At 51.7% G+C, this 16,222-nt stretch overlaps 1 protein-coding gene across 2 annotated transcripts in view; it reads left to right on the top strand.

Moving 5' to 3' along the window:
* RHOG (ras homolog family member G) overlaps nt 1–8,358 on the top strand; it is a 35,948-nt gene extending 27,590 nt beyond the window's left edge. For both annotated transcript variants that reach the window (XM_081910167.1, XM_081910168.1), the window contains exon 2: nt 7,170–8,358. In XM_081910167.1, the coding sequence (XP_081766293.1) occupies nt 7,170–7,787 (618 nt within the window). In that variant the 3' untranslated portion in view covers nt 7,788–8,358. The remainder of the gene's footprint in view (nt 1–7,169) is intronic.
* The last annotated feature ends 7,864 nt before the right edge of the window (nt 8,359–16,222 follow it).

Here is a 16,222-nt window from a genome sequence, read left to right as displayed (position 1 = left end):
CGTTAAGCACGGCAAGGAGAGAAAAAAAGGGGGGGAGCCTGTGCCCTTTTCTCATAACATTAGAACTCCAGTGAACCTCAATATGGAAGTTAAAAAAGGAAGTCCTTCGTGCAGCACAGTTAGCCTATGGAACTCCCTGCCACAGTAATGACCACCTAGATAGCTTTAAAAGAGGATTAGGCCAATGCGCGGAGGAAAAAGTCTCTTGTGCGAGGCCCACGGACCCGCCTGGCCCTTGCACTGACCCCGTCCGCTTTGATCAGGCTTTTTCTGGGCGATTTCCTAAGCAAGTAGGTGGTGCTCTCTGTGAATCAATAGGGGAGAGCTTTGATTTCCTGCCTCTGACAGTGACATGTCTTGGGTCGTGTCTCTGCCTAGCTGGCTTCCTGTTTAGATTTCTGCAAGCGGTGGCGTTTCCCTTCTCCTGACATCAAAGGCAGCCCCCCCACCCCACCCCCGGCCATGGGAGATATACCTGGACGGGGATCCTGGACGGGGGCGCTGTGGAAGGGACCCTACCTTTGGAACAGAGATAACATTAAATCAGTTGGAGTTCTTGTTATTAAATATACCAATATAAGTTTCAGTAGTGGGAGTGGTCCCTACTCGCAAATCAATAGTGATGCCTTTAAGAAGATCTCATCTCCCCCTTTAAGCGCATATAAAAGGTAATAGGCTCACTTCCAAATTGAAAACGCACAAAAAAGCTCAAGGTACACGTTGATCTGCTCACACTTGGGTGAGGAATCATCTGATTATAGGCTGCCTTAGAGTTTTTAATTTGATTCAACACACATAATTATTATTAATATTATTTTCAGTTGCTATATCTGAGAAATGTAGAAAATAACAGGGATGAACCACCAACCTGGACGGCTTTAAAAGTAGATTAGAGAAATTCATGGAGGAGGAGAGGGTTTATCAAAAAGGTCCGTATAGTTAAAGGTATGGTTTTCCCATAAAGAAGGCTGGACCATAAAGAAGGCTGATCGTTGAAGAATGGATGCTTTTGAATTCTGGTGCTGGAGGAGAGTCTTGAAAGTCCCATGGACTGTAAGAAGATCAAACCTCTCCATTCTGAAGGAAATCAGCCCTGAGTGCTCACTGGAAGGACAGATCCTAAAGCTGAGGCTCCAAGACTTTGGCCACCTCATGAGAAGAGAAGACTCCCTGGAAAAGACCTTGATGTTGGGAAAGATGGAGGGCACAAGGAGAAGGGGACGACAGAAGATGAGATGGTGGGACAGTGTTCTCGAAGCGACAAACATGAGTCTGAACAAACTGCAGGAGGCAGTGGAAGACAGGAGTGCCCGGCGTGCTCTGGTCCAGGGGGTCACAAAGAGGCGGACACGACTAAACGACTAAACAACAACAACAACAACTAGCCACAATGGCTCTGCTCTGCCATCCACAGTGATGCTTCTGAATGCCAGTTGCTGGTGTTACAGGAAAAATCCGAGGGCTCCCTTGGACAAACAAAGACACCAACCAGGATAACTTGGAGCAAAACAGCAGCCTGTAGGCTTGGCCTTTATTGAACTGTTGCAACAGGGTATTCCCCTCACTTGCAGGAGAGAGGAAAGACCCAGAAGAATAGTGTGCAAGGTCTTATAAAAACTTTTGAAATTCCCTCCTCTAGATCAAGCCCACCCCCAGAAACATCACGCATACATTACAGAAAGGAGGGGCTGAGGGAGGAGTTGGTGGTAACCTGAGTGTCTTGTCACCTGGCTGGTTCCTCCTTTCCCCCTCCCCTTCCAGGAACTTCTAGGAGACAAAAGGGGAGTTTGCAGTTTCCTGCCCCCAGAGGGAAGATCTGATCATTGTCCTTTGTTTCAGTCCAGGCTGAATCCACTCCCATATGCAAGTTCTTTGTGATCTTGATTGTCTTCTGTCTGGGATCATCAGGGTTGGCATGGGCAGGGCTCCTGTGGATGTGCTGAGACGGTGAAGGGATTATGGCTGACCAGGACTAAGCCACCTCCCTTTGTTAGTTCTTGTCATATGGAGTAAAATAAAAATGGAACAGTGCAAATCCGATGTATGGTTGATTTTCTATGAATTTATAACAGAAATGTGGCGTATGTTGTGTGTGTGTGTGTGTGTGTGTGTGTGTGTGTGTGTGTGTGTGAAGTTTATACAAACAGAATGATTGGGGTGGGGGGGTTCCTGCTACACTGGAAACCCCAGGATGGGGAGAGGGGTCTTGGGTTTGAATCTTGATTGCAGGCTTCCCATAGGCTTCTAACTGGCTACTGTGAGAACAGGATGTTGGGCTGGACTGATCCAGCAGCCTAGTCTTGTGCTTCGCTGGGTGGTCTCCAGCTCCGTAGAGACAGGGGACGTCAAAGCGTCAAAACTCCTGCCATCTTTTCCTTACCTGAAGAGCAAAGCCCGAGGGGGCAGCTCCTGTGGGTCGTCCCCCTCCCCACAGCCACCCCACAGCCCAGAAACAAGGACCTGCCTTTCCGCCTTGCCAAGAAACCTTTTAAGCAACTGCCTCTCAGCTTCCCCCACTTTGCGGATTTAAGATTAATGGCAGTCGGAGCCGGACGCAGCCGAGGCCAGAGCTGGGCTAAATATACCAAAAGCTGCTGGGTGTATTTATGGATCAGGCCTCTTCCTCTCCACCCAGCCCCACAGACTCTGCTAGAGGAGAGAGCGGCTTTCCTGGCTGTCTTCAGCTTGGGGGGGCCTTTTGAGGCTTCTTGTATAGCAATGATGGCCAAACATGGCCTTCCAGCTGTTTTAGGACTACATCTTCCATCCTCCTTAGCTAACAGGACCAGTGGTCAGGGATGATAATAATAATATAATAATGAATGTTATTTATACCTCCCCAGCCAAGACCGGGCTCAGGGTGGCTAACACCAGGTATAAAAGCAACTGATTAAAATACAAGTTAAAAAACAAGATTAAAATGCAGGCTCCTTTCAGTAGAAACTCAAATCACAATTTTTTGGGGGGGATGAAAACGTCAAATCTTCACCAAGGCCAACTATCCAGACTGGTCCTACGTGGGCCAGAAAAAAGCCAGGGAAGTCCCCAAGTAGGAGCTCCGTCACAGAAAGAGAAAGGAAAAAGGAAATGACTGGAATTGCAGTCCCAAAATAGCTGGAGGGCCAATTTGGCCATCGCTGCTCTATAGGGACAGCAATTGGGGTGTTCGGGAGAGGCTTAGTGCACTTAGCTCCCATTGCCCCCTAAGATATTTACTGAAATCCAAGGAGCCCCCCTCCCACGAAGGCTTATGTAGGGCCTGCAGTTCTTGCAACAGTCCATCATGCATTGGGAACCTCGAGGCTGGACTACTGTAAGGCGCTCTTTGTGGGTCTGCCCTTGGGGGCTGTTCGGAAGCTCCTGCTGGTGCAGAATGCTGCAGCCAGATTCCTGACGGGGCTTCTAGTCAAGAACATGTGGCCTCATTGTTGAAACAGCCACACTTACTGCCAGTCCAGGTTCAAGGTGTTAATAATAATAATAATAATAATAATAATAATAATTTATACCTTGCCCATCTGGCACCACTCTGGGCGGCTTCCAACACAATATTAAAATACAATAGTCTATTAATAAACATTAAAAGCTTCCCTGAACAGGGCTGCCTTCAGATGTCGTCTAAAAGTCTGGTAGTTGTTGTTCTCTTTGACATCTGATCGGAGGGCGTTCCGCAGGGTGGGCGCCATCACCAAGAAGGCCCTCTGCCCGGTTCCCTTTAACCTCACTTCTGGCAGTGAGGGAACCAAAATAAGCCAGTGTGGAACTAAGAGCAGGGAGAGAGGAGACAATTCTACTGTTCTACTGTTCGTGTGAAGCCCAGGAGCTGAAATCAATTGCACAACAGCCCAATTGTAGCAGAGAATATTAGCAGAAGAGGTGGACTTATTCACTCATTCATTCACTTGATTATTTACCTGGGAGGTGGGGGAGAGGGAAGAGAGAAAACCTTGCACACCATCCATTGGGTTCTTAGATGGAAGGTGGGTTGGTTGTTGGCACCCGTCCACCTCGAGAGACAATGGAGTGCACCTCCGGGGGTGAAGGCAAACCACAGGAGAATCACAGCGCCTGCTGTGGCTGCAGGGATCGGTAACTCATAACGGCTGCCCGCCGTGTTGTTTTTGCTGCGTTGGCAGCAACGAAGTGACATATATGGGCTGCAAGCCTGGGCAGCGGGTCCTGGGCTAACCAGAAGACAAGACCCCCACGAAGGAAAGCAGAGGAAGGCGTTTGGCACCGGAAGGCGGCGTATAAGGCGCCATCCAACTGCCTTAGGGACTCCGCTCCGAATTGGTGTGGGTTTCACCCCTGAGCCTTTTCTTCTCCCAGAGATATCCCACAAGGCAGTGGAGGTTGAGGGCCAGAATTTCCCTTCTCCTAGATGTGCTCCCTTCCTGGGTGGCCGAGCCCTTTCTGCCCCTCCAAGCCGGGGCATAAATGCAAATACAGTGGACGCTTGGGTCGCGAACGCGATCCGTGCGGGATGCACGTTCACAACCCACAGCGTCCGCAACCTGCAGCGGCACGCGCAGGTTGCAATTCGGTGCTTCTGCGCATGCACAAAGCGCAATTTAGCACTTCTGCGCATGCGCGACCGCCGAAACCTGGAAGTAACCCGTTCCGGTGCTTCCAGGTTTCGCCGGTCCGCAAGCCAAAAAAAGGCAAGCTGAAGTGTCTGTAACCCGAGGAATGACTGTAATAGAGCACACATTATTTAACCTCACACGAGTTCAGCGCCCCAAGGCCTCCTTGCTTGCGCTCCTCGTGTAATGCACAGACTTGGGGGGTCTTCCACATGTTCTAGAAACAGGTCCAACAGTTTCTGAGCATGTTTCTTTTTGCCCCGGCCCTTTCCCTGCGAAACTCCGCTCTTTACTGCTGAATCGGAATAAACAGCAATTCGAGTTTTCTGCCCAGACCTTAGTCACTGCCTGTGATCTCGCTAGAGACTCGTGATCTTGCATTTGCTTCTGAATCATTTCCTGCTTTCAGCGGCCGGCCGGCAGCTCCCAGCCCCTCTCTGCCTCTTGCCCTCTAATCGTTGGCCGGCCCTTATCTCTGACCCTCAGAGCAAGGGAGGGAGGCGGCAGGGGTGGAGATCTGCTGCCTGCCTTGGCGCTTGGCAGGGCTGGGGAAGGCTGCCTGGGATGGGCAAGGGGGAAAGAGGCCCACTGGTCAAGACCCCAAAGCGGAGCCTCCAGACGCAGTAAGAGCAAGAGAACAGCCCTGCAGGATCAGGCCAGCGCCCTGTCTCTTCCACCATCCTGTTCTCCCAGCGGACAGCCATATGCCCCAGTGGGAAACTCGCAAGCAGGATTGGAGCACTGGAGTGACTCCCCCTAGCAAGTGGGATTCAGAAGCATGGCTGAAATGAATTATTTCATTTTACATTTATATTTGATCCTAAGAGCCAACTTCCTTCCTTCCTTCCTTCTGGCTTTTTATATCACATCTAAATTTTTTGCATTGTCTTCATCCATTTTGTATATTATTGTTCTTCTTTGGTATTTGTCCATAGAGTGTCTATAGCCAAATAAATCCTCCTGTATATGCAATTCTTATTGTCTATTCATTTACAACTACCATTGATTAGATTAATCACATTATAGATTTTATTTTTCATTATTTTCTTTATCCAGAAATTTTCTTTGTATTTCACATTATGAGGTTTATTTCAGTTCTGCTGGTTTCACTATTTCACCTTATCCTTCCTATGCATGACAGAAATTTTCCCCGTTCCTTTTGAAATGTTTCATCGCCATGTTGTCGAATTTCCCCCGTTAATCTAGCTATTTCTGCATATTCCATATTCTGCATATTCCATTACCTTCTGTCGCCATTCTTCTACTGTGGCAATTGCTGTTGAGTATGTAAATGAAGATAAATGAAGAATATTATGAACTGAAATGAATTATATGATGCCTTTCCTTGTATCAAAGCAAGTAACCCAGTCTCAGAGAGATGCAGATCTCGACAGACGGAGGGCATGAGATGCTTGCTTGCAGATCTGTGTGGAACAGCTACTGGTTGGGGGGGGGCTGTTGTGTTCACCCCTGAGAGAGCTTGGGGGGTTGCTTCCAGATGGGTGTCTGATGTAGGATCTTGCTGCTGGATCAGGCTAATGGCTCATCTGGTCCAGCATCCTGTTCTCACAGTGGCCAACCTGCAAGAGTCTCCCTTTCCTGCTGGGACAAGCACCGCTCCCCACTGGTTTCCCAGAATGAGAAGAGGCAGAAAAAGGGCAGAGGAGGAGTGAGCTTCATGCAAGCACAGTCTCCAATTGCTTGGACAAAGTTCTGGAGAGGAAGGGACTTAGATGGCTGTGGGAAGGCGGGGACTTTCAGTCTCGGCAACTGACTCACGGGGCAAGACCTACCAGGGATAAGCTGCTGCGCTCATAAAGCCTGATGCTTTGCCCAGTTTGTGCAGTTTGCATTCTTGCTAAGAGTTGATGCAAACTTGCACAGTGTGATTTACTGCCGGCTCGTTCCCGACAATACTGAGCAAGGCGTGTAGACGATACCGAGCGAGGCGTGTAGACAATACTGAGTGAGGAGTGTAGACAATACCGAGCGAGGTGTGTAGACAACACCGAGCGAGGCGTGTAGCCAATACCGAGCGAGGCGTGTAGACAACACCGAGCGAGGCGTGTAGACAATACCGAGCGAGGCGTGTAGACAATACCGACCGAGGCGTGTAGCCAATACCGACCGAGGCGTGTAGCCAATACCGAGTGAGGAGTGTAGCCAATACCGAGTGAGGAGTGTAGCCAATACCGAGCGAGGTGTGTAGACAATATAGAGCGAGGAGTGTAGACAATACCGAGCAAGGCGTGTAGACAATACCGACCGAGGCGTGTAGACAATACCGAGTGAGGCGTGTAGCCAATACCGAGCGAAGCGTGTAGCCAATACCGAGCGAGGTGTGTAGACAACACTGAGCGAGGCGTGCAGACAATACTGAGTGAGGAGTGTAGCCAATACCGAGCGAGGCGTGTAGACAACACCGAGCGAGGCGTGTAGACAACACCGAGCGAGGCGTGTAGACAGTACCGAGCGAGACGTGTAGACAATACTGAGCAAGGAGGGACCTCAGTCTAAGCAGCTTCTTCCTCTTGGGCTTCTCCTCCTTGCCCTGACTGTGTCTTCCTTCCGTCTCTCCCCCTGCAGATTTCTGAAGGCGAGAGGAGAGGAGGTGCCAGGGCAGCCGCGATGCAGAGCATCAAGTGTGTGGTGGTGGGGGACGGGGCGGTGGGCAAGACCTGCCTGCTCATCTGCTACACGACCAACGCCTTCCCCAAGGAGTACATCCCCACCGTCTTCGACAACTACAGCGCCCAGAGCGTGGTGGACGGCCGGACGATCAGCCTCAACCTGTGGGACACGGCCGGCCAGGAGGAGTACGACCGCCTGAGGACGCTCTCCTACCCGCAGACCAACGTCTTCATCATCTGCTTCTCCATCGCCAGCCCGCCCTCCTACGAGAACGTCAAGCACAAGTGGTACCCGGAGGTGTGCCACCATTGCCCCGACGTCCCCATCCTGTTGGTGGGCACCAAGAAGGATCTCCGCTCCAGCCCGGAGGCGGTGAAGAAGCTGAAGGAGCAGAACCAGGTGCCCGTCAGCACCCAGCAGGGCGTCAGCCTCTCCAGGCAGATTCACGCCGTCAAGTACATGGAGTGCTCGGCCCTCAACCAGGAGGGCATCAAGGACGTCTTCACAGAGGCCGTCCGTGCCGTCCTCAACCCGGCCCCCGTCAAGGCCAAAAGACCCTGCACGCTCTTGTGAAGGGGGACGCTGCCCAGCGCTGACCCTGCCTGCCAGGGCCGCAAACGGGAGCCCTCGGGGGTGGCTGGCCGTTCAGGGCTGGGGGGGTCTCCTTATCCCATTCCCCCTCCTGAATGAAGGATCCACACCCCTCCTCCTCCTCTTTCTTCCCCAGATGTGACTTTTCCTTTCTGTCTTTGCCACCGTTCCTGCCCAGATTCCCAGATTCAAATTACTAGGAAGGAGATCTCTGTAAGGCGTGAGCCGTTTGGCAGTGAAGCGGATAACCTGGGGAGGTGGGCTCGCCTTCCTCGGGGGCTTTTCGGCAGGGATTCTTGAGCTGCGGTTGCCGCATTGCAGACGGCGGTCTAGCGGCCCTCGGGCGGCCCCTATGATTCTGTGGCTCAGCTCGTTTGGATTAGCCAGGGACCCAAGGCCACGGATGACGTTGCAGCGTCCAAGATGGAGAAACGGCCACGTTTGCACTAATGACCTGCACAGTTTGCCTGGGACGATGATAACACTTCCTTGGTGGCTCAGGCCCCCAAACACCATCTCTGGTTGCTGGGACCTCATTTCCCCCTCTTCTTTTGGGGGGCTTCCAAGCCATCGCTCGGCTCAAGCTCGTGAGAACCTGATGGACCTCAGAAACGTATTGTCTGAAAGGGCAGCTCCCAGGAGACAATGGCAAGGCAGATGGACGCAGAGATCTGTGGGGTTCATCCAGCCCCCCCCCAAATCTTTCCTCTTGGGAGCCCACAGACACACAGAGAGCTGAGACTCGGCAGGGACGTTCTAAGCACTGAGATGACCCCCCACCCCCTGCGACTCCTCCGTGACAAATTGGGACCTGGCAGCTGTCAACAGAGAAGCTTCCTTTGCAGTGCTCCCTCCCTCTCCTCTGGGCTTTCGTGCCTACTTCTCAGGGCTTTTGGGGGGGCGCTGATCTCCCCACCTCCATCTCCCCACCTGCCTATCTCCAAATCGAGCCCCGGCTGGCGGCTGCACCAATTGCACCTGAAGTACCTACTTGCCTTAAGGAACCTGCGGCGAAATGCAGGACACCTCCTGTTTACAGAGCCCGGCGCTCGGGGTTTTGTGCGTGCGCCGGTTTTAATTTCCTAAGGGGCTTTCTGGAGCCCAGCCTTTGCAAACCTGGCGCCCTCCTGCAGCTTCAACTCCCATCAGCCCCAGCCAGTCCATGAATTACTGCCATGCCCTCTGCGTGGGGCTTCCCTTGCTCCTGATCCAGGAGCCGCAGTCAGTGCAGAATGCTGCAGCACGATTGCTGACGGGAGTGAGTCCCTGCCAGCGTAGAACTCCTGGTGCTCAGAGATCTGCACCAGCTGCCAATCTGCAACTGAGCTGAGTTCAAGGTGTTACTATTAGAAAATAAAGCCCTTAATAACTTGGCACCTGTTTACCTGCAAGATCGCATGACCACAACCTCTTTGATCAGCAGAACTGGCACGGTTACAGGTGCCGCAGCAACCTGTTCTGCCTTGGTGAGAACTCAAATCTCTCAGTGTGGCAGCATCTACACTTTGGAAGTCCCTGTCCCTAGACATCAGGCAGCTGCTTTTGCTGTGCCTGCTAGAGACATTTCTTCTGTTCAGACAATCCTGAAAGTCCACTTCGAGTTTTAAAATCTGTTTTTAGTCTTATTGCTCTTTTAACTTTTCAAAAGCTTTCAGATCGTTGCAGTGAGGGCCGGGCGATATGTGGTTTTCAACATCGCAATATATCACCAGGTAAACATCATGATATACTGATATATCACAATGTCTAAAATAAGGATAGGGCTATGGAGAGGTGCACCGATCGGAAGGTTGGCAGTTCGAATCCCCGCGGCGGGGTGAGCTCCCGTTGCTTAGTCCCTGGTCCTGCCAACCTAGCAGTTCAAAAGCACACCAGTGCATGTAGATAAATAGGTACCACTTCGGCGGGAAGGTAAACGGCGTTTCCGTGCGCTGCTCTGGTTCGCCAGAAGCGGCTTAGGCATGCTGGCAACATGACCCGGAAGCTGTACGCCGGCTCCCACGGCCAGTAAAGTGAGATGAGCGCCGCAACCCCAGAGTCGGCCACGACTGGACTTAACGGTCCGGGGTACCTTTACCTTTATTCTTATATATATATTCACAATATATTTCCAGATCAAAAATCATGAAACTGATTATCACGATACAGACTTCAAACGGCTTTTGGAAGTTATATCAATATATCGCCTACCCCTCATTGCAGTTAATTTTCCTGATGCATAATTTTATTATTTGGATTTTTTAATTTTTTTTGTAAACTGTTTTGAGGTTTTTGGTTTTTTCCTCTCCCTTTTTTTTACAGTCCAGCAATGCGTAAATTTTATGAAATAATAAAATCATTAAAAAAGTGTCCCCGGCAGCTGGAGGGGCACCAGGCTTGCAAAAGGCTTGCAGAGACTTCCCATTCATCTAGGCAGTTCCTCTCCCCGAGATGCATCGTTCACAGCCCCAGAGGCTCGGTCAAACTGACTGTCTGTGGTGTATCCCCCCCCTGCACTTCCTTCTGAGAAACAGGAACTCCTGCCTTCCCGGCCTGCTAGAAGTGGACTCTTTCGCCTTTCGTATTTCTGCAGTCAGTAGCCAGGGGCGCTGTGTGTGTGTGTGTACACTTAACAGTAAAAAGACAGACTAGGAAGAACGCTGTGATAACCAAACCCCTGCAGTTCCCCACCTGCTTCTTCCAGCTATGTGACTCCAACTGAGAAGCCCCCGCTGGCTTGTGCATTGCCCACCCATTGCTCAGCTTCGCTGCACAGTCAGAGGACCTTGAACGGCGCTCCAAAACCACCACCAGCAGAAGCAATTGAGTTTTGTTCAGGTGTTCCGTGGCAGGTCTGCCAAACTGGGATTAAAAATCAAGCGGCGCATGGCCAGTCACTACAACAGGAAGGGGAAAAATATGGTGTATGTGTGTGTGGTGTATGTGTGTGTGGTGGGGACTAGAAACTTGCTGGAATGTTTTTGAACTGGGGAGTCTCAGGATCTGAATTGCTCCGGCAAGTTTTCTGGCGCCGCGGAGAGCCCAGCCACAGCCCCTCGTGCCTCCATTTTTGCTTTCTTAATTGCCTCCGGTGGAAAGAAGAACCTTTGGCGTCGTCACGCCTCCTTGCGCAACACGCCAGTGAAGCTTCCTGCCTCCTCTGAATCGGACTCGCAAGCTGCAGCCCGCCGGCAACGCGGGGAGGATGTTGGCATGACCTGACCCGAGAGGTCCTCCGCTCCTCGTCTCCCTTCAGCAAGGGGAGAAAGGAGCCTTCCCATTCCAGACCTTCTTTCCTCCTTTAAAATCACGTTGTGCAAAAGTACCCGGAGTGTTTTCTCTTGTCAGCCTCAGATAAATAAAGATGCAGCTCCCAAAAAACCCTCCCCACATCCTCTCTATTCTTGGACCTCTTTTAAAACCGTCCAGGTTGGTGCCCCTCACTGCTTCCTGCAGGAAGGAATGAGGGACATACCCTATTTTTTGCTCTATAAGACTTTTTCCCTCCTAAAAAGTAAGGGGAAATGTGTGTGCGTCTTATGGAGCGAATGCAGGCTGTGCGGCTATCACAGAAGCCAGAGCAGCAAGAGGGATCGCTGCTTTCACTGCATAGCGATCCCTCTTGCTGTTCTGGCTTCTAAGATCCAGAATATTTTATTTATTGTTTTCCTCCTCCAAAAACTAGGTGCGTCTTGTGGTCTGGTGCGTCTTATAGAGCGAAAAATACCATAGATTAATGATGTGCTGCAGGAGAAAGGCCTTTTTAAAGTCCCAAATCCTTCCGCTTTGTGGGATGCCGAAGAATTCTAGTGTTACGAGGGAGGAAAAGTTTGTCCGTCCACTTTCTCCAGGTCATGCAGGAAGTGGGGTGGTGGTGGGGTGTGTGTGGTTCCAGCTTGCCAAAGGCGAGAATTGAGTAGGGGGGATGCTCTCAGCCTCTGGAGACCCCGAAGGCAGCATGTGGCCCAGAGACTTGGCCTTCCAAGTCAAAAGTAGCCTTGCTGCAGGTGGACCTGAGCTCTGCGTCGGTGGGTGTGCAAGAGGCTTCTTAAGGGCTGTGGACTCTGCCGTGTCCGCACAGAGCAGGAACTGCTGAGGGAGGTGAAGCGGGAGCTGAGGCTGCATTTTCAGTTCCCCTGGCTAAAAATGCAACCGAGAGGGAGGCCCTGGCTGGCGCCAAATGGATCAGGCTGGGCCAGAGGCTGCAGCAATAACCCAGAGGTCACAGGAAGCCCTTGCCGCTCTTTGAGCACAGCTGGAGCCCTTCGCGCCTCTTCTAAGAAGTGGATCAGGCCAGTGACCCACCTAGACCACCATCTTAATCTTGCAGCAGAAGTTGAGCTATTGTGGCTAGCAGATATTGATAGCTCTTTCCATCAATTTGTAGAATCCTCTTTTAAAGCTGTCCAAATTAATGGCCATTGCTTCCTCCTGCAGGACTTCCTTTTATCCTGGTTTTCGCAAGGTTCGGCTTCACTGGACGCCCGCAAGTTCTCTGGGTTGCCAGAATAGGAGCAGCTCCTTGGAAGCGATTGCCTTCAATGGAGCCAAGTGTCGGGGGGGGGGTCCCCATCTCCCTGGCCGCCACCCTTCGCTCCTCCCTCCAGAGGCGCAGCTCCCATCTCCCGGAGACGTTCTGCACCCAAAGCAGGCCCTCTGCTCCTAAGGCAGCCGCACCCAGCTGGGTGCTGCCCACGATTACAACTCTCACCAACTCCAGCCGGCGGTGAGGCCGTATTAGTGCGCCACTCACATTTCACAAGGCTGCAGAAAGAGCTTGTCACGTCGGGGGAAAATCTCTAGGCAAAGCTTGTAGGAGACTGCACCCTGGCTCCTGCGCAAGCCAAAGAGGCAGTCTGGTCCTCTGATGGCTACAGTTGGAGCCAGCCCTGCAGTGATGCCCTCCTGCCCAGCTACTTCCCACCCTGCGGGATGTTTCAACAGACCTCTAGGCCTGCTAACCAGGTGCCCTTCTGATGTTTCAGACCATCAACTCTATGTGACTGCGTTCTCCGAGTTTGATGGAACTCAGATAGAAACCATGGGGTGGCCACACCCAGCAGTTTCTTTACCTGGGTTGCCTGCCTTGGAGGGGGTTGGTCTAGATGACCCTCGGGGTCCCTGCCAACTGCAAATCGGCGAGCCTGTGGCCACTCAGCCCTTGCCTTTTCCATGGTCTCCAATTGGATCAGCGGCTCACAAACCTTTAAGAGTCATCCCCACCCTTCCCTATACTCTGAAATGCATTGGGCAGAACAGCAGTTTGAACGACCCACTGATGAATATAATTACTCAACATCATTCACAACAGTTAACACTGGATTGCGCATTCATTCAAAATCAAATTAGAACTATTTGGTTGAATTAAAGAACAGAATGGTGGAGTTGGAAGGGAGCGCAAGGGTCATCCAGTCCAATGCAGGATCTAGTATGATAGCCAGCGCCGCTCCCCCACCTGCTGATCCCACTTTCCCTTAGTGCCCCCTAGGAAAATCTGTTGGTGGGTCAGTGACCAAAGTGTTGGTGCTGACCTTTAAAGCCCTAAACGGCCTCAGTCCTGTATACCTGAAGGAGACTCTCCACCCCATCATCCAGCCTGGACACTGAGGTCCAGCCCTGAGGGCCTTCTGGCGGTTCCCTCGCTGCGAGAAGGCAGGTTACAGGGAACCAGGCAGAGGGCCTTCTCGGTAGTGGCACCCACCCTGTGGAATACCCTCCCACCAGATGTCAAGGAAGGAAACAACTATCTTATCTTTAAAAGACATCTGAAGGCAGCCCTGTTTAGGGAAGTTCTTAATATTTAATGCAGTATTGTTTTTAACACTCGATTGGGAGCCGCCCAGAGTGGCTGGGGAAACTCTGCTAGATGGGCAGGGTATAAATAATTTATTATTATTATTATTATTATTATTATTATTGGCCATCGTCTTGGGCTGTTTGGCTTCCGACCTCCATGAGGAAGCTAATGCAGCCTTTGTCTGACTTGGTCTGGGTCCTGCCAGCAACACAACAGCCAGTCTTTTCTCCTCCTGCCACAGAAAGGCCATTGTTCCTCTTCCTGGCGTGGATTTCACTAACAAATTGCTGTCGGGAATGGTGAGGCCCCAAAGGAGAGGGGTGTGGGCTGGGCAGAGGGCTGACGCCGGGATCGGGAGCCACCTGCACCTGCGCTCATAAGGACACAGGCAGAGAGCCCTGCTGGATGAAGCCACAGACCCGTCTGGTCCAGCATCCTGTTCTCACAGTGGCCAACCTGGTGCCCTTAATGGGAAACCAGCAGGCAGGATCTGAGTACCTGAGCCCAGCCTCCTGCAGTTTCTGGTATTCAGAAGCAGAGCATCCTGGCTAGCAGCCTTTGATAGCCCTCTGAATTTGCCCTATCCTCTTTTAAAGCCATCTAGGCTGGTGGCCAGGGACGCGGGTGGCGCTGTGGGTTAAACCACAGAGCCTAGGGCTCGCCGATCAGAAGGTCAGCGGTTCAAATCCCTGTGACAGAGTGAGCTCCCGTTGCTCGGTCCCAGCTCCTGCCAACCTAGCAGTTCGAAAGCACATCAAGTGCAAGTAGATAAATAGGTACCACTCCAGCAGGAAGGTAAACGGCATTTCCCTGCACTGCTCTGGTTCACCAGAAGTGGCTTAGTCCTGCTGGCCACATGACCCGGAAGCTGTACGCCGGCTCCCTCAGCCAATAAAGCGAGATGAGCGCCGCAATCCCAGAGTTGTCCGCAACTGGACCTAATGGTCAGGGGTCCCTTTACCTTTACCTAGGCTGGTGGCCATCATTGCCTCCATAGTTTTAACTAGGTGCTGCATTGCCCTGTACTATCATGCAAAATGTTGCTTGAGGAACAGCCCCGAGGGATCCGTCCTTTCCACCCATTGCTGCTCGGCTGTTGACCTTCAGTTCTGGAATGTGGCTGGCCCAAGCTGAGAGCTGGAGGCTCTGCTGCTGGACACATCGCATAGAGAGGCATCCATCCCTCTCGCTTCCCTCCCCGCCCTCCTCCTCTGAGGCTCCAGGACATTCCTGGGAATGCATGACATCACTGGCTTGCTATTGAACCCGAGCTGATCTGTGGCCTTTGGGAGAGGCTGTCCAGAGATGGATGGAGCCAGAAAACAAGTGCTTTCATGGCTGCAGCAACAGGGCAGGGTGATGATGTCTTCTGGAATCCACAGGGCAAGTGGCGGCAGCTCAAATCTCTTATTATTTCATAGAACTGCAGGGTAGGAAGGGGATCTGTACGGTCATCTAGTCCAACCCCCTGCAATGCAGGAGTCATTAATTGCATCTACATCCCACCTTCTGCTCCAAGGAGCTCAAGGTGGCGTACACTGTTCTACCTAATAATAGTAATAATATTATTATTTATGCCCCGCCCATCTGGCTGCCCTTCCCCGGCCACTCTGGGCGGCTTCCAACAAAATATTAAAATACCGTAATACATCAAACATTAAAAGCTTCCCTAAAGAGGGCTGCCTTCAGATGTCGTCTAAAAGTCTGATAGTTGTTTTTCTCTTTGACATCTGGTGGGCTTTCCACAGGGCGGGTGCCACCACCAAGAAGGCCCTCTGCCTGGTTCCCTGTAACTTGGCTTCTTGCAGTGAGGGAACCACCAGAAGACACTTGGCGCTGGACCTCAGTCTCTGGGCAGAACGATGGGGGTGGGGACGCTCCTTCAGGGATACTGGACTGAGGCCATTTAGGGCTTTCAAGGTCAGCACCAACACTTTGAATTGTGCTCGGAAACATATAGGGAGCCAGTGTAGGTCTTTCAAGACCGGTGTTATGTGGTCTGGTGGGCCGCTCCCACTCCCTAGTCTAGCTGCCGCATTCTGGATTAGTTGTTGTTTCCAAGTCACCTTCAAAGGTAGCCCCACGTAGAGTGCATTGCAGTAGTCCAATGCAAGCCCCACAAGCTTGTGAGGTTAGGCCAAGAGGCATGGACTGGCCCCCAAGAGCTTCATGGCCAAGAAGGGACTTAGACACCTGATCTCTCCCAGGTCCTAGTTCGACACTTTGACCCCTTATGTCACAACGGCTTTCATTTTGGGAATATCTTGGCTCTTGGACCAATACTACCAGCTTCAGCCAGCCAGAGCCTGCCAGTCGTATGCATGGCCTCACCCCCTGTGTCGGAGAGGCGATGTTGTACAGCCTTTGCACACAGACAAGGTGCTAGTCCCTGTGGGCTGAGGGAGGAGCTTCGAAAACTCGGGAGGCAGAGGAGGTGTGCAGTAAATCAAAGGCTCTGGGGCTTGAGTGCAGTTCACGGCTCTTTGATAGGAGAGTGGCTACAAGCCAGCAGCAGAGCAGCTGCTTATAATAATAATAATGATAATAATAATAGTAATAATTTTTTATTTATACCCCGCCCATCTGGCTGGGCTTCCCCCAGCCACTCTGGGCGGCTTCCAAAAAAAAATTAAAATACTGT

This window comes from Podarcis melisellensis (assembly GCF_964234715.1).
Source record: "Podarcis melisellensis genome assembly, chromosome: 4".
Taxonomy (NCBI): Eukaryota; Metazoa; Chordata; class Lepidosauria; order Squamata; family Lacertidae; genus Podarcis; species Podarcis melisellensis.
This window is presented reverse-complemented; position numbering and strand designations above follow the sequence as displayed.